This window comes from Grampus griseus (genome assembly GCF_964374135.1).
Source record: "Grampus griseus genome assembly, chromosome: 1".
In the NCBI taxonomy this organism is placed as follows: Eukaryota; Metazoa; Chordata; class Mammalia; order Artiodactyla; family Delphinidae; genus Grampus; species Grampus griseus.
The window spans coordinates 31,788,352-31,807,625 of record NC_139017.1 but is presented as its reverse complement, the minus strand read 5'-3'; the positions used below and the strand labels follow the sequence as shown (position 1 = coordinate 31,807,625).

The window sequence follows — 19,274 nt, the reverse complement described above, 5'->3', positions numbered from 1 at the left end:
AAACTATAGTTCCATGTACTGCCCCTCCACTCATTATGCTATGGTTTTCACAAATATTACGTCTACATGTTACAAACCCAATTATACAGTGTTATAATTTTTGTTTTAAACAGTCATATACTTAATTGATTTTTTAAAAAGTCTTTGATATATACCCACACATTTACCATTTCCTGTGCTCTTCAATCCTTCCTATAGATTCAAATACAATCTGGCATCATTTCCTTCAGCCGGAAGAATATTCTTTAGAATTTCCTATAATGCAGGGCTGCTTACAATTAATTACCCATTTTTGATTATCTGAAAATACCTCTACTTTACCTTCATTCTTCAAAGTTCTTGAAAGATACTACCAAGATACTATACTACTGGAAATAAAAAATTGGGCAGAGTGGAGTTTTTTTGAAAACTTTAAAGATGTCATTCCACTGTCTTCTAGCCTTTACTGTTCCTAATGAGAGGTCAGCCATCATATTTAACATTGTTCCCCTCTATGGCAATGTGTCATTTTTCTTTAGTTGAATGATTTTCTAATTACTTTGAGTTTTCTGCAGTTTGACTACAATGTGCCTGTGTAAGATTTTCTTTGTATTCATTTTGTGGGCTTTTCTGGGCTTCTTTTTTTTTTTTTTTTTTTTTTTTCTGGGCTTCTTAAATCTGTAAACTCTTTCATAAAATTTACAAAATTTTCAACCATTATTTTCTCAAGAATTTTTTCTCTTTTCATTTTTTCTCCTTACCATCTTTCTCTCATCACAATTACACATATGTCAGGCCACTTGGTATCAACCCACAGGTCTCTCAGACTCTGTTTTTTTTTTTTTTTTTTTTTTTGGCCACGCCACATGGCTCACAGTACCTCTCAGTTCCCCAACCAGGGACTGAACCTGGGCCACGGCATTCAAAGCACCGAATCCTAACCACTATACCACCAGGGAACTCCCAGATTCTGCTTTTAAAAAAATTTTTTTTCATTTATTTTCTCTCTCTGTTCTTCAGATTGGATCATTTCTACCAATCTGTTCTGGGGTTCACCGATGTTTTCTTCTGCCATTTCCAATTTGTTCTTAAGACACTGCAGTGAATTTACTTCAGATATTTTATTTTCAACTCTAGAAAATCATTTGACTTTATAATTTCTTTTTCTCCACTGAGGTTTCTTATCTGTTCAATTAGTGTGAACATATATTGCTTTACACTCTTTTTGTGGTTTTAATGTGGTTTTAATGTGGTTTTAAGAATTCTTTAAAACCTTTTTGCTAACTTCAACATCTGCATCATCTCAGGATCCGTTTCCATTATTTTTCTCTTCACCAAGGGTCACATTTTCTCTTCACCAAGGGTCACAACAAAAACGTGGGTTCTTGTTTCTTAATCTATCCAGTAATTTTGGTTTGTATCCTGGACATCATAATAGGTAAGCTGTAGAGACTGTGGAATCTTTTACAGGCCTTCTAAGAGTACTGCTTTTCGCTTAGTTTTAGCTGGGAGTTAACTTGACTAATCTTAAGTTCTGACTCCCTGTGGTGGGCAACAGCTGAAATAGATTCAGTTCTTTTAGCCTTACTAGGCTGCTTTGAGTCTGCCCCAGGCATGTGTAGTTCAACAGTCAGAGATTTCAGCAGAATTTATGTGCAGAATTTGATGCTCCCTCTCTGTAGCTCTCTCCATCCTATGATTTCTCCCCTCATTTTTCAGCTGCTTATGTAGCTCCAAATCAGAAGCCGGTAAAACTTCTGATTTCTATCCAATCTCCAATTCCAAACAATGTATGGGGCCTGCCATCAGGCCAAAATCCAGGCAAACAAAAAGGTGCCATTCCCTCCTCCAGGTGCTGACTCCTTTCCAGTTTCTGCCTGCTTTTGGACAATTTCTAGTACCTTCAGAGAGTGATTTTGCATATTTTGTCCAGAACTTATAATAATTATCTTCACAATTGTTCCAAAATAGGCTACTCAGACATAATATTACCTTAATTTGTTGGCATGCCTGGGTTTCTCACTAGATTTCAAAAACCTTAGTGACACAGCCTTTTACGCCTAGATCCCCAGTGCCTCCCTCATTTAGTTTGACTTTCAAAATGCTCCTCGTTTTTACCTACCGTTTTTCTTAAGGAATTAGCTGTTATATTTTTTGCTCTTGTAATCTTTGAAGTTTAATCTTCATTTCTGAAATGATTTTTCCTTTTATTTATAATTCTTCCCTGAGTACTGTTCACCTTATTTCCAAATTCGTGTAATTCAGATTTATGTTGTTCTTTCATGTTTTGTATCACTTTCTTAATATATTTTTTTGAAAAAGTAGGTTTCAATTTTGATCTTTATTAGGGACATGTCTTTCTGACATGCCTTTATTGTCAGTAGATACGTTATTCTGCTCCTTATTCTCTTTTTTTCTTAAGACAATGATGCAATTTGACCCTGATCCTCTTCTGTTGAAATTCACGGAATTGTGAAATTCATTTTCCTGACTTACAGGACATCATTCTGGATTGCTTTCTGCTTCACAGAGCTCCTCCTTCCATTGTTTTCATATACTGTTTAAAAATACAGTAGGGGGCTTCCCTGGTGGCGCAGTGGTTGAGAGTCCGCCTGCCAATGCAGGGGAAATGGGTCGTGCCTCGGTCCGGGAGGATCCCACATGCCGCAGAGCGGCTGGGCCCGTGAGCCATGGCCGCTGAGCCTGCGCGTCCACATCTAAGACTTCTCTTTTTCTACTGTCCGTATCCTGCTCAATTTTTCATTAGTGTCTGTAAGGGAGCTCTGGCTGGTCAGTTTCAAGAATTCACAGGAGCTATGATGCTCCAGCCCTATTCAACTCTTACCATGAAACATTCTCTGCTATTAGATAAGTCAAATTATCATCCAGTTTCAGCTGCTGTTTTCAGAATGGCTTGCTGTACATTCTAGTGAATACCTGATGGCTATTTTGCAATTCTTTTGTCCCTAGGTCCATCAGACATTGGCTCTCTTGCTTCCCTGTTTTCTCCTGGCACAGACATATTATGAGGCTCTTGTGGCTGCTGCTGCTTACTCTCCAGCAATTCTTCATGGGAGACATATTACCCAATTTTGTTATAAATATTGTCTGTGGATTTTTTGTTTTGCTATCTAGTTTCTCTGACTGTTGTTACGTGGCACTTCAGGAAGATCCAAAAACTATGCTGCCACTGCACTATCTTCCCTTCAATTAGCAATTTAACAAAGGATCTTGAAAGAATGGCAGGCGGGTGCCCAGGTATTTCAAGAGGACAAATCACACAGGTAGCTTTTATAACATGTTGGATAAATAAAGGGTTAGTAAGTGTTACTACAAGTTAGAATAAAGGTTAAATTAAATCTATAATTATTATATATTTCTAATAATAACATTGAATTTCTGCCGAAATCTTTTTACTAAGAAGGGCAAAGAGCTTCCCTGTAACATTAAAAGCTTTGTTGATTCACAGACTTAGAGAATGAACTTATGGTTAGCAAGGGGGAAGGTGGGGTGGGGGAAGGATAGATTGGGAGTTTGGGATTGACATGTACACACTGCTACACTTAAAACAGATAACCAACAAGGACCTACTGTATAGCACAAGGAACTCTGCTCAATATTCTGTAAAAACCTAAATGGGAAAAGAATTTGAAAAAGAACAGATACATGTATATGTATAACTGAATCACATTGCTGTACACTGGAAACTAACACAACATTGTTAATCAACTATACTCCAATATAAAAACAAATCCTATTTTAAAAAAAAGGTTTATTTTAATTTCTCCAAGATTGTTGACTTTTAATCTTAACTCCATGAATTTTTATTACAGGAAGCTACTTTTGCTAAAATGTTAGTTGTAGAAAACTATTCACTTTGAGTTGTGAATCTAGCATAGGAAGTTTATTTTTACCCATAAATTTTGTGACAATTAAGTCATATTCTATTACTTTATTACTCTATTTTACACTTTATTCTTTTTATTTATTTTTGGCCGTGTTGGGTCTTCATTGCTACGTGTGGGCTTTCTCTAGTTGTGGCGAGTGGGGGCTACTCTTCGTTGCGGTATGCGGCCTTCTCATTGTGGTGGCTTCTCTTGTTGCACTGCATGGGCTCTAGGCGCAGAGGCTTCAGTAGTTGTGGCACACAGGCTCAGTAGTTGTGGCTCGCGAGCTCTAGAGCACAGGCTCAGTAGCTGTGGCGCGTGGGCTTAGTTGCTCCGACGCATGTGGGATCTTCCCGGCCCGGGGCTCAAACCCATGTCCCCTGAATTGGCAGGCAGATTCTTAACCACTGAGCCACCAGGGAAGTCCCTACACTTTATTCTGTAATTTCATTTTTAGATAAGTGACTTGACTTGTTAATCCAAAACACATCAAGACTCTTTGTTTTAGCTTTCTCTCATGGGCCTATTTGAAATAAACTTTTTGGCTCTAAAAGATTCATTTAAATTCACAATGTGAAATTAAGTTTTCTCCATCACTGAGGGATGATATGCATCTTTTCTAAGTTTTCTTTTTTTTATTCTACTATGAGTTTTAACAGTTATCGAACAATTACTATGTGGCAGGCACTGTTCTAATTACTTTATTTTAAGCCATTTAAACTTGACAAAACTCTATAAAGTAGGTAATATTATTCTGACTTTACATATCATCTATGAAATAGCACATAGAGGTGATGTATCTTAACCAGTATGCTATGTAGTATCTCACAACATCCGTGTTCATATGTACAAATATGTGACAGTGTTCATGACATAGTAGTTAAGAGTTAGGATAGTGAAGCCAGACTGCCAGGGTTTCAAATCCTGGCTCCACCCATTATTGGCTACCTGACCCTTAGGCAAGTTACCTTTCTGTGCCTCACTCTGTTGTGAAAACAAATGAACTGCTATAAGAAAGGCATTCCAAATAGAGACTGGCACGCCTAACCATTTTTAAAAATTGGGTAGATGGCAGTATCTGAATTATCATTCTGCAATGTGATTTTTTTTCACTAAAACATAATTGTTCCAAAAATGATTCATGTTGCATGGATGAAATCTAGTTCATTTATTTTATCTGCTACATATTACTCCATTGTATAAGTGTCAATCTCAATTTATTTATCCATTCTCCTACTGATAGCCATTTAATTTGTTTCCAGTTTTTTACTATGCTGCAATGTGCGTGTCACATGTATGTCTGCATGTGCACATGTTTAAGAGTTTCTCTAAAGTGTATCTGTAGAAGTATTAATAGAACTCCTGAACCATCAGGGGTGCACATCCTCAAGTAAAGTGATATTGCCAAAATGCTCTCCAAAGGGGTTTTGTCCCACAAGCAGTGTATGAGTTATTCTGTTTCTCCATATCCCCACTGACACTTAGTATTATCAGGCATGAAAAATAACTTTTATTCTAATAATATAATAATAGTGGTAAAAATATTCTTCCTATGCATAATGAAGTATTTATTAAGAATCAGATTCTTAACTCTTTTAGTAAAGAAGAGGCCACCAAAATGCAAAGCAAGATGTTTAAGTTCTAGAGCATAGACTTGGAGGATCCAAGGAATAGCAACAAAATTTTTATCAATCATAAGCAAGCCATAAAAAAACATGGCTGGTGAAAAAGAAAACACTCACCTCAAACTCTCCAAGAAGTTTAGAAATAAGTAAACCCTCTGGAAACTTGGATACAACCTAATAAATAGAAAATTGAAATACAATATAAATAGACACCACTGGAATCCTGGGTGACAAAATATCAAAATAAGAAAGTATAAATTTAAAAAGTAACAAGGCAAAAATAACATTATTATTGAGTGAATGAATTTAAGTCACAGTATTGTTTTAAAAATCAGTTTCCAGGTTTTTTTTTTTAATATTTATTTATTTGGCTGCACCGGGTCTTAGTTGTGGCATGCGGGATCTTCGATGCGGCATGAGGGATCTTTAGTTGTGGCATGCAGGATCTTTTTGTTGAGTCATGAGGGATCTTTAGATGTGGCATGTGGGATCTTTTAGTTGTGGCATGTGGGCTTTTAGTTGTGGCATGCAGGATCTAGTTCTCTGACCAGGGACTGAACTTAAGCCCCCTGCACTGGGAGCGCAAAGTCTTAACCACTGGACCACCAGGGAAGTCCCAGTTTCCAGTTTTAAAAAAAGTTATAACAACCAAAAAAGGCAGTGAATTCCAACATTTCCAGAGTTGAGAAATCATTCTTGCATAATACTGCAATGCCACAACTCCCCAGAAATTCCTAGACAGTTCTTTAGCTCAGCTAACATAATTAGCTTTAGCTCACATAAAATAAATATTCTATGGCATAATTTCAAGCATTCTAAATGGCAGAAAAGAAATGCAATGCACACTATAGAAAATGCTGGAAAACATAGTTAAGCAAAGATAGTAGCCATTGTTGTCCATATGCACATAAAAATACCTTTACTGAATATGAAAATAAGGTCATTACTTCTCCAGCTTTTTAGTATCATATCACAGACTTCTTTCCATATCAGTAAATATAGATCAACATGTTTCCTAGTGAAACTGAGCAGGACCCTGTTGGGCTCCTGGGCACAGAAGCCTTTCCATGTCCCCCGCTGCTTGTAGGGAACAGACTCCAGCCTCCATGACCTTAATGAGTTCCAAAGGGCAGATATGAACAGCTGCTAATCCAGGAAGGGAAGGGATGCAGAGTCAAGGGAGAAACAGCCAAGAAAAAACAGTACAGCCTTGGAACAGGGTCCTGGTTCTGCCTCAAAGGATATACATAACAATGTCTTTAAGCTCTTCATAGAATTAAAACATAACAAATGGAAGATGTCAGCATTCTTCATACCAGAGAAGACCACCTGAGGCCAGACTAAAGGAACCAGAAAAACTCATCAAGATTACCTGAGACGAGATTAAAGGAATGCAGTCCCTGCACACACCCTAATCTTATCAGCAACTCCACCCTTGAACTGTTGCCATAAAACTCCTCACCAAACTCCCCTGGGTTGGGACACATAGTTTTCAAGGCACGAGCCTGCTGTGTCCCCCTTTGCCTGGCAAAGCAATAAAGCTATTCTTTTCTACTTCACCCAAAACTCTATGTCTCCGAGATTCAATTTGACACAGGAGTACAGAGGCTGGGCTTTCAGTATCACTAGCTACAGTTTCTTCAAATAGTCAATATAATAAAATTTGTTTATTTAATTATTTATGGCTATTTCCTATTTCTCATCATCACAAATATTGCAACAATTATCTTCATACTTGCATTTTGCATACTTGTGCAAATATTTTTAGGATAAATTCCTAGAAGTGGACTTGTTCTATCCCAATAAGGTACAAAAAGCTTTGTGTTTTCCTAGACCTTTCCAGATATTGTATCTTATTAAAAATTCTAATTCAAGCTTCAGAAAAATATAAAGTAAAACTTATTCCAAAATCCTATGACCCAGAGACAGTTGTTGCTGCATTTCAGAAAACATCCTTTCAGAAACCTTTTTATGCACATACATACTCACATTACAGTTTTTACATGAAAGGACAATACTAAACGTGCTATTCTATAAAACCTGTTTTTAAAGTCCAACAATATACCAAGAAGATACTTCCATGTAAATTAATCGAGATACACCTAAACCTTCTTATGAACCACATGATACTCCCTAGTTTGGGTGGATAATGTAAGCAATTCTTTTTTCAATGAATGCTTAAGTGTTGTCTAGTTTTTTGTTACCATAAAAAAAGTCATATTGAACATCCTTAAATAAATAAATAATTGTTAATAAGTAAATAATTGTTGGACACTTTAGTCAAATGTCCAAACAAAAAAACAGGGTCTGAATGCACCAAGGTTTTTGCATTTCTCCCAGTAAAACCACAACAGCTGAAACAGAATAAAATAAGGCAGTAAGAGTTGTAACGATACTCTCGACCATTCAAATCAGAATTAACAGCTCCCACCAAAATTTTAAGCATACATACCCTTTGGCCCAACACAAAACAGCCAAAGAGCTTTCACAAATTAATGAGGAGAAACAATGAATTAGGCCAAGGACATGAACATGCAATTCACATAAGAAATGTAAATGGCTATTAAGCATATGAAAAGATGCTCAGTGTAAAAATCAAGAGGTATAAGTTAAAACAACATGATTGGATAGTGACATTTTACTGTCAGTGGGAGTGTAAATTTGCTCAAACCTTTTAGAGGGCAATTTAGTAATATTTATCAAAACAAAAATATTCAATACCTTTGGCAACTCTACTTCTAGATAAATGTTCAAGGACATTAACTGCAGCATTTTTTAATAGCCAAGGCTAGAAATAACCCAAATGTTAATAACGGATCTCATAAGTGAAATACGGTATACCAACACAATGGGATACCATGCACTGTTTAGAATAATACTTGACATACATACATATAAAACTGGTATTGGAAAGATCTGTAACTTTTAACAATGATTTATTGGGGTGAGGGGAAGAAAAGAGAATTTTTGGAGGAACTTACATTTTCTAACTAATTTTGAGAACATTAAAAATGTTTAGGAGTATGAAATTTATTTTTTTCTAATCTTAAAAGATTAGCCACTCCATTTGTAATATATTTGAAAAGATAGGAATAAATATAAAACTAAAATATTTGTAGGCAAATTAAAATTAACCACAAATGATACCCAAATGTATAATCAATTATTCTCATCCATTTCCCAGAAACAGCAAACACTTACAAGTTTTATCTTATGTTTTAGCTCTGGATTGATAGTCCCTCCAGGTCCAGTTTGTGCAATAACTGATTTGAAGGTATTCTCCAACTATGAAAAAAAGGGGAAAAAATTTTCAAGTTACAGTCAAAAAAAAAAATAGTCAAAGATAAATCTGAACAGTATTAAAGGAAACATCTATCAAAGGAAACGTACGTCAATCAAATGGAAGAATAGTGTTCCTAAGAGGCACTGTAACATTTCATACCCTATAAAATACATTTAGAGTTGATGGACTCTTTTTTTTAATATAGTTTTTTAAATTTTTATTGGGCTATAATTGACTTACAATGTTGTGTTATTTTCTGCTGTACAGCAAAGTGAGTCAGTTATACATATACATATATCCATTCTTTTTTAGAGTCTTTGCCCATATAGGCCATTACAGAGTACTGAGTAGAGTTCCCTGTGCTATACAGTAGGCCCTTATTTGTTATCCATTTTATATAGAGTAGTGTGTATATGTCCATCCCAATCTCCCAATTATCCCTTCCCCACTTCTCCCCTGGTAACCATAAGACTGTTTTCTACATCTGTGACTCTATTTCTGTTTTGTAAATAAGTTCACTTGTACCATTTTTTTAGATTCCACATACAAGCAATATCATATGATACTTGTCCTTTTCTGTCTGACTTACTTCACTCAGTATGACAATCTCTAGGTCCATCCATGTTGCTGCAAATGGCATTATTTCATTCTCTCTTTTTTTTTAACATATAGACTTTTTAATGTAGAAAGGTTTGAGGGTTTTTTGTTTGTTTGGGTTTTTTTTGGCCACGCAGCTTGTGAGATCTTAGTTCCCTGACCAGGGATCGATTCTGGGCCCTCAGCAGTGAAAGCGGGGAGTCCTAACCACTGGACCACCAGGGAATTCCCTCGTCCTTTTTTATGTAGTTGGACTCTTTATAAAACTAAACACTGAAAATTTCCAGGATAATTAACATTCTCTATAACAATTAGATTGAGTCTTCAATTACAAAATCCCATACTCTTTTTTTTTTATGCTTTTATTTATTTATTTTTGACTGCATTGGGTCTTCACTACTGCACACGGGCTCTCTCTACCTGTGGTGAGTGGGGGCTACTCTTCATTGCAGCGCACGGGCTTATGTGCTGGCTTCTCTTGTTGCAGAGCACAGGCTCTAGGCATGCGGGCTTCAGCAGTTGTGGCTCGCAGGCTCTAGAACGCAGGCTCAGTAGTTGTGGTGCACGGGCTTAGCTGCCCCGCGGCATGTGGGATCTTCCCGGACCAGTACTCGAACCCACGTCCCCTGCACTGGCAGGTGGATTCTTAACCACAGCGCCACCAGGGAAGCCCCCAAATCCCATACTTTTACCCAGTAAAGATTTTTGTCACTAATTTTCTTCTGTTTATAAAAGTATTCAATGTTTATTAAACACACTATTTAATGCAGGTTAGAGATGGGATGGTGGAAGGTCCCTGGGAGCCAGGAATATGAGTGAGCCAGGGCACCGGTGGAATGTCTCGCCTTAAGGAGACAGGAAGGAGAGCTCTGCTGTTGTAGTAGAAATGAAGAAGGACCAGTAGGGATCTAGAAAGGCTCTGTAAATGTGGGGTCAGCAGGTGGAGAGAGTTACTATCTGATAGCTTCAGTATTCTCTCTGTGAGTTCAGAAGCAAGGCCCACTCCTGAGAATAGCAGGAAAGGAAAGGGAGCTCAGACAGCTGAGAAAGTGGAAAAATAAAGTTGAGGAAAAAAATGGATGATTATCTAAACTCAACAGGTAGGCAGTAAAAATAGGTGAGGCCTGAGTTAAGATAGCAGGGGTCAGAGGATTTTAGTAGAGAGAAGCCAATGGCATAGAGAGGCCCCAATATGGTAAAAAGATGATGCATGGGAATAACTGAAAAGATAAGCTGGAAGCACAGGAGGTTAGGAGTAGAGAGTATCATGGAACATATCCAGACACCAAGGTCCAGTGAAGAGCCACAGAGTGGAAACCTAAAGTAGAATGAAAGGGTGGGAGGGAGACACAAGACGGAGGAGATACGGGGATATATGTATATGTATAGCTGATTCACTTTGTTATAAAGCAGAAACTAACACACCATTGTAAAGCAATTATACTCCAATAAAGATGTTAAAAAAACAAACAGGTGAATAAAATTTAACAGGAAAGCAAATAATAAAATTCAGGATATTTTTAAAATTATAAAAAGTAGAATGAAAGATCATGGAGTTATATTTAGAGCTGATAAGTAAATGTAAAAAATATACATTAGAAAAAACACAAAGATATAAAGAAAAATACAAATTACCTAAAATCCTATCACATAGACATAATCACTATTAATTTATTCCTTCTAAACTTTCTGTTTTTTACTATTTCTTCATATTGCCACTTGGCCTGTCATTACTTACAAACTGTGTGACCTTTTAGGTTTCAGTGTCTTCATCTGAAAAATGAAGACAATCTCATTATCTCCTAAGGCTGACATGAAAGTAGGATCTGAGAAGGGGGAGTTAGATTCCTAAGGTTATATCACTAACTTTCACAAAATGCCTCAGCCCTTGGTCTTAGGTTCTTTACATTTCTTCTGGATCTGCCATGAGATAATTCCCTAAAGCTCTCCCAGTGAACAATGGGAGAACCTAAAGATAATTGATTTTTCACATCCCAACATGCTCCCACCATTTGAAGATTCAATACAACCACTTATTATAGTAAGTCCCCTACATACAAACGAGTTCCATTCCAAGAGCACGTTTATAAGTCCAAGTTGTTCGTTAAGTCCAACAAAGTTAGCCTAGGTACTATATAGTACTGTACTGTAATAGGTTTTTAATACTTTTCACACAAATAATACATAAAAAACAAACACAAAAAAATAAAGAAAACATTTTTAATCTTACAGTACAGTACCTCAAAAAGTACAGTAGTACAGTACAACAGCTGGCATACAGGGGCTGGCATAGAGTGAACAGGCAGGAAGAGTTACTGACTGGAGGAAGGAAAGGAGGTGGGAGACGGCAGAGCTGAAGGATCGTCAGCAATAGGAGACAGAGGGCAAGCTGCAATTTCACTCACACCGGACGCTGGTGGAACGCACGTTCGCATCTTTGAAAGTTCACAACTTGAAGGTTCATATGTAGGGGGCTTACTGTAAATTACCACTGTGCTAGGTGTTTCAGGGGACAAAGAAAGGGTCACTTTTCACAGCTACGCAAAAATTCACCAATTCTGATAAGTTTTTTTTTAATGCACGTTGATATGACAGCTGTCACAATACAACCTAACAAAATTGTTTCAAATGAAGCTAAAGACAACTAGGTGCTACTAGAGCCATCTTATGGAAAAAACCAAACGAAGTTTTTAGCCAACCCAATATTTGCCAAGCCTGGGTTAAGATGTCAAAATGATAGGCTCTTAGCTAGGAACAGAATGCATCTCAAGAAGATAAGAGAAAAATGTTTTTTGCCTCAAGCTAGATGAGTAACTCAAGCTGACGTTAAACTGAATGCGGTGAGGGAGATTTTTTAAAGTCCAAGTAATCCTGGGACTATCTAGATAAGTAGATAAGTAGAGGGCAAAAGTTATAATGTTGTGGGGGAGAAGTAGGAGTGGGAGATAATCAGTGATTGACATGAAGAAAGTAATCAAGAGGACACCCTGATTTCAACGATGTTTTACTGTCAGATGCCTACATACCAAATAGAAAAAATGGACAATAAATCAAGTGAACAAAAGATCATAAATAGGGGCATAAATAAAGATGGAAACGAACCCATTATATATATATATATATATGCCATATTCAGATAGGAGCCTACAGAACCAGAGAAGGGGCAGAGAAGAGCTTTGAATCAAAAAGATATACTCCTCAGAAAAATGGATGAAGATAGGAATAGGCAATTGATTAAAAATTAACACTAGCTAGCCAATAAAGTTCAACCTCTAATAAACAGACATTAATAGTCAGATATAGTTATTTGCCTATCAAATTGGAATATTATTTTTACAATAATGCTCATTTATTCATTTAACAAATATGTACTGAACACAAACTATGTGCTTCACATTGTACTCAGCACTGAATATACAGGGGTAAATAAACTAGGTACGATCACTGCCCTCATGGAACTTGCAGTCTAGTGATGGGAGACCAACATGAGACAGTCATATAACTACATAATTACAATTATGATAAACATTATGAAAAACCCACAGAGTGTCATGATAGAATACTATGCCTGAAAGTGTTAGGAAAGCAATGTGAGATCTAACTTAGACTAGGGTTGGTGAGGAGGGAGAGGTCAGGGGAGGGTGTTCTGAAGAAGTGTCCATTTATACTGAGTACTAGCAAAGGTACAAGGAAAGAAGCACATACACATGCATCTCATGTGAGTGTTAACTGAAACAACTTTTATGGAGGACAACCTAACTACATACATGATAAGCTATAAAAGTACACATTCCTTTAGATGTAGTGATTGCTCCTCTAGAATTTTATCCTGGGGAGTAACAGAGATATCTGCAAATGTGATCAAGATTTTCATCAATAAGGTTATGTTTAATTGCAAAAATAGCAACAGTCTAAATCCCCAAGTTTATGTGGAATCTAGAAAAATGGTACAGATGAACCAGTTTGCAAGGCAGAAATAGAGACACAGATGTAGAGAACAAACGTATGGACACCAAGGGGGAAAGAGGGGGTGGGATGAATTGGGAGATTGGGATTGACATATATACACTAATATGTATAAAATAGATAACTGATGAGAACCTGCTGTATAGCATAGGGTTTCTACTTTGCTATACAGTAGAAACCAACACAACATTGTAAAACAACTATACCCCAATAAAAAATAAAACATTAAAAAAAAATCCCCAAGTTAAAAAATTATGGCATATCCATAGTGCCATTAAAAATTATGTTGCATTACAATATTGAACAATGTGGGATGTTCATAATTCTGACTAAAAAAGCACGTCACAAACCTGAACCAGAATGATGCTAAATTTAATTTTTTTAAAAAAGAAAAAGTCAACTTTTCTGGGTGATAAAAGAATATGTGATTTTAATTTTCTTCTGTGCTTTCCTGTATTTCAAATCTTTTGCAATCTATCTGTATTACTTTTGTAATAAGAGAAAAAATTTAAAAACATAGACACCTGGGTGATATTTAGAAACATGAGGGTGGAAGCATTTTGGAAGGAAAATACATGAAGCTAAAAGCAGAAAGGAACAGAAGTTACGTCTCAGAGGGATATACAGCAGGTCTTTTGGCCATATGGTAAAACATTAATACATTTCTGATAAAGATCACAAAACTGGCACAGACACACATACAGGAGTGACGCTTTCAACTGCTCAAATATTTGCTAAGTATCTCATTTGACTAAAAACTAGGCAGTATGAAATTTGACTTGCCAAACTAAAAATTTCATCTGAACTCATGGGAAAATAGGCAGGGAACAGCTACTCTAAGTTGGCCAGAGAATGCAACTTCCAGAGAATTGCACTAAAGAACTACTGAAGGGCTCCTTTTGACAGTAATTGCTTAATAGATCCAGTTACTTGTTGAGGATACTCTTAACAGACACTGCAGCCAGGTCATCACGTGAAATTTAAAATCCTTCTTTTCTTATATTCAATACAAATCACAGCATCTAATTCATGTAAAAACTATCAATTATTTGAGTGAAAAAGTTAGTTGCAAACTAAGACCCAGCCCTGATTTTTAGTTCATTTAAGATCAGAACTTCTTTTATAATTCCAGGTTTACCTACTTTAAATCTCATGCTGAATATTACAATAAATTTTCTAAAAGTAGGGCAGGATGGGGTGCTGATGAAATAATGTTAAGACAGGACAAGAAAAATTAAACATAAAATTCTCTCTCTGTGCATTTGAGCCACTACCTGCTTTACTGTGTATTGTACATCTGCAGTATACATTAACTAGATCCCCTTGAAAGACACAGGAATGCCTACTTGCCAAAAAACAAAAATAAAAGCAAAAAAAACCAATTTCCTCCTGGCTCCAGCAAAGTAACTCCTTAGGAGATAAAATTCCTTTCTCAATCCTGTAGGGGGGTCACAACAACCTACTAATTGCCTTGTTGAACTATGTAAACTGTCAGTATGTTACTTTGATGTATAACCCTTTGTCTCAAACACTGATGTAACTGTGCCTTGACCTCTAACAGGTGGAACAGTTTTCAGAGCTTTCTGAAAGACAAGGTTATAATTCCTGGGTTATAATTCTCAGGCTGGCTCGAATAAAATTTCCCATTTCTTTCTTAGATCGACTATTAATTTTTTTCATTGACAGTACTCTTAGTTGTAAGGCTGGAGAACAAAGAAATGTCAGATCCCTGTTACTTTGACCAAACACTCTTATGGGCAATAACCTGTTAATGGGAAGTGAAGTAACATCACTGTTAGCTGTAGTCTAGGTCTATACACTAAGGCAGAGAATTCTGAAGAGCTGGGCTGGACAGTGTCTGAGGCTTCATTCATTAGAATGATAACAGCTAATCCATACTTGCCCATTCACATTTTCATCCCTCATCTAAACTTCCTCTGAAGAGGTCAAAATAAAGGAAATTGAATAGAATGTGGTAAGTAGATTATTCATGTCTTGCAAAAACAGGGTTTAAATTTTTCTAACCATTTGCTTTTGTGAAATAAAGCAGGAAAATGGGAAAAGGTAGGATACTAATGAACAAGCCTGCCTGTTCCTCTTGCAGGTGAAAAAGAAGCTCCAGTCCTCATTTTACAAAGGAGAAACTGATTGTTTTCTAAATGTTTTTTCTATGACAAAAATAATATACGTTCACTGAAAAAAACCATAAAATACAGATGATCAGATGAGAGGCTGTCTCCCAGGCTACAGTCCTCAGTAAGGTCCCCAAATAAAACATAACTCACATACAACTTTTAGGTTGTGCATTTTTTTTCAGTTGACACAGTGTAGAACTGGCACAGAAACACAAAATTACACACCCCAAATTATAATCCAGCTAGATTAAAACTTTAAGTTTTCTTTTTAGCCATGAATCAAAAAGAAACCAATTTTTTTTTAGAGATTAACTATCATGCTATCATTTATTGAGGGTGTACAACTGTCAAGAACTATTCTAGACACTTTACAAATCTTAACCCATTTATGATACAAAAGTTATCCACACTTTACAGATGAGAAATCTGAGTTACAAAGAAGTTAATCAATTTGCCAAGTTTACATGGCTGAAAAGTGGCAGTGGTGAAGTTCGACTCAGTCAATCTAGTTCAAAACTTCACTGTCAACCATTCCCCCTCACCAATTCCCACACAGGTCAACTCAAATCTCACTTTCCCCTGGAAGACAGTCTTGACTACTTTAGTCCTTTCTATATCCCACATGACAGAATTAGCACCTACATTACAGAATGTTCTAGATTCTTCATTCCTATGCAGCAGAAAGCATAAGGCACCAGAAAACATGAGATGTGGACCCAGGGGTGGAAAATGTATTTTGGGCTGCCCTGTTCTAGCTGTTTGTCTTGGGTCAACTTAACTTCTCTGGGTCTAGTTTTCTGCCATAACAATATTTTTCTCTTGAAGTTCTCATGAAGGTCCAATAAAGAAACATAAAAGAACGTTGTAATTTTAAGGCACTGTCCCAATATTTTTCATGCCTCTCATTCTCTTTCTCTCTTAGTCTGTACCTAATTAGATTATGTCTCAAATTCAGGGCAATTCTTGTCTCTTCCTTTTTTCTCTCACAGCTTTCACAATTTTTCTTTGCTTATGACCTTTGCTAGGACATTGGTTGCTAAGCAGACTTGCTGAATACTGAAACATTCAGGGTCCCAGTCTTTATTAACCTCCAAAGCTTTATTTCCCAATGGACCCCCAGCCCAAAGATGACTCAGGAACCCAACAGGTCTTCTGGCCCTGGAGACTTGCCTGGCCTAGCACTCTGAGAGCATTACACAGGAGGCACAGAACACCATTTATATTAAAGTCACATTGATTTAGATTCTACTTAGTTACGTCATTTAGACATGGTAAATGTGCTTCTAACTCAGAATTTCGCCTTGGGCAACATCACGAGCTTGGCAAGTTTCTCTTTGGTGTCTAACCTTGTCACTTCTCTCCCCTCCAAATCAGCATGTAGAATTCCCATGATCCTTGGATCTTCTTTAAGGTAAATTAATCTTTTGATTTGTGTATATGCATGTGTTACTATAAAATGGAGGTTTATGTTTTATTTATTCTTAGTGCAGATGAGCAGTTTAATTGAAGTCTTTGGATGACTATAATTTTGCGTAAGGCATTAGCACCAACAGTGGAAAGGTTAGGCATTCCATTGCTGTTAGGGTCTTAGACGAAGGGAATTTGAGACAGATAAATATTTCAAAACTCATCAGAACGACTAGAAAACAGATAATGCCTATTCTGAATAATTATTTCTCTTGTGAACTTTCAGAATTTTTTCTATACAAAAAAAAAGTGAGCTGATCCTAATTTAAAGTTCATTGCTGCATTGCAATTTGAATAAAGCTTCTAAAGGCTATTATTTGAGACTTCAGCTGGAAAAATGACACATCTAGTTGCCATGTGTTCACTAGAGTTAAATTTCCTAAGACTTATTGAGCATCTGCTTAGCATAGTAGGTCATTTAAGCTGAAAAAGATATGAGTTGTCTCCCTCTAGATGCTTATGCATATGCAGAACCATGAAGAACAATGCGAACAGACAAATCTGAGTTTAAGTTTTTGCAGTGAAACTTTCTAATTAAGAAATTATTTAACCTCTCACACCTCAGTTGCTTAGTCTGTAAAATAAGAATTATAAGTCTAATATCCCAGATATCCTGTTTTATGAGTAACTTAAAATGAGACAATATAAGAAAGTGCAGGGCATATCATGGTCTCTCAAACAAATAACAGTTCCCTTTTTGTCTATAATATACTGCAGATTATGATGAGTGAGAAACCAATTTTAAACCTTCAAGCGGGGAAGAGCTTTGTAGGTATGAGATCAGAGGCAGAAGTAAAAGAAAAAGACTAACAGATTTGATATTCCTAACTTGTGAACTTCTATTTCAAAAAAGGAAAATGACAATTTAGAAAAATACATTTCTAGCCTATGACAGCCAAAATTCCTTCACTTCACTAAGCAAAAATTGACTAAGCAAACTTTCTTCCACTCATTAAGATGAGCATATCTCAAGAGAAAAATAGGCAGAGAACAGATAATTCATCAAAATAAATTAAAGTGGCTAATAAACCATTTTAAAAGCTCGACTTTGTCAGTAACCAAAAATGGATATGAAACAATTAGACTATGTACAGCTTTCGGTCAGAAAAAATATTTTTGTATTTAACCCTGTTTCAAGAATTAACATTTGAGTTTTTAACAACCACATGAAATCCCATGGGTTATATAACCAAAAGGTATGGAGAAAACAGACACTAACATACCATTAGTTGTACAACTTTTCTGGATATCAGTTTGGAAAAAAATCATTTTTAAAAATGAAAATATTTTTTGATAAAATTAATGGGGCTTCCCTGGTGGCACAGTGGTTGGGAGTCTGCCTGCCGATGCAGGGGACACGGGTTCGTGCCCCAGTCTGGGAAGATGCCACATGCCGCGGAGCGGCTAGGTCCATGAGCCATGGCCGCTGAGCCTGCGCGTCCGGAGCCTGTGCTCCACAATGGGAGAGGCCGCAACAGTGAGAGGCCAGCGTACCGCAAAAAAAAAAAAAAAAAAATTAATGAAAAAGAGTCCAACAGTTAGTTCATTGTAACCTTCTGAATTTCAAAGATAAAGACAGGAATTGACAAACATACAGTCAGTTTATCTACCAAGGAAGATGACCATGCTGGTGTCAGGTCTCTCCAGCACAGGAAATGTCAGGAAAAACAAAAGAAATCTAAACAACGGGGAAATCACTATGAAAGGAACAGGAGTGAAAACTATCTTTTGGCAGTAGGACTGTGAGTAACTTTCTTAGGCTGAGTTTTCTGTATTAAGAAAACTTCATCATTCAAAACAAAGTTATGGCTCCCACTGTCCTGCCATAAACAGGTCGAAAATAATGAGTTACAGATGTTAAATAACAGAGCTGCAACTGAGCGGTGAGTCTTAAACTGCCTCACCTGACAGCCTGGAGAGTTCAGTCTGTAGCAGAGAAAGAGGTAATAGAAACAGATGAACTGAGGAGACAGATTCCAGTTTGGGGAGGAAAAGGATGCTAATACACAGGTAGGTATGGAGAGTAGGGATTGGCACAGAGAGATATAGCTCTGCAGGTCTGCAGAGGGACCCCTCAAGTTTCTGGATGAGTACTGATGTGTGCATAAGGTGGGGGAAGGGGATGTTCTCTGAGGCTGGGGAAACAAACGATAAGAAGCAAGAGGCCAAACAATACCCAGAGCTCACAGAGAGCTGAGAAACATTAAGTGCTCCCACTAAGGCAGAATGGAAGGACCTCTTAACACATCCAGGTGAATCCTCAGAAAGGTAATGCCTCAGTGGTGGAGCCAAATTAGCTCTAGACTGAAGGTTTCTCTGGACTAGCAGTCTTAGC

General features: G+C 36.9%; 1 protein-coding gene across 4 annotated transcripts in view; it reads right to left on the bottom strand.

Moving 5' to 3' along the window:
* TDRD5 (tudor domain containing 5) overlaps positions 1 to 19,274 on the bottom strand; it is a gene marked incomplete at both ends in the record, with an annotated part of 89,624 nt that overhangs the window by 52,482 nt on the left and 17,868 nt on the right. For all 4 annotated transcript variants that reach the window (XM_082652975.1, XM_082652976.1, XM_082652977.1 and 1 more), the window contains 2 exons: positions 5,609 to 5,665; positions 8,693 to 8,776. In XM_082652975.1, the coding sequence (XP_082509101.1) occupies positions 5,609 to 5,665; positions 8,693 to 8,776 (141 nt within the window). The remainder of the gene's footprint in view (positions 1 to 5,608; positions 5,666 to 8,692; positions 8,777 to 19,274) is intronic.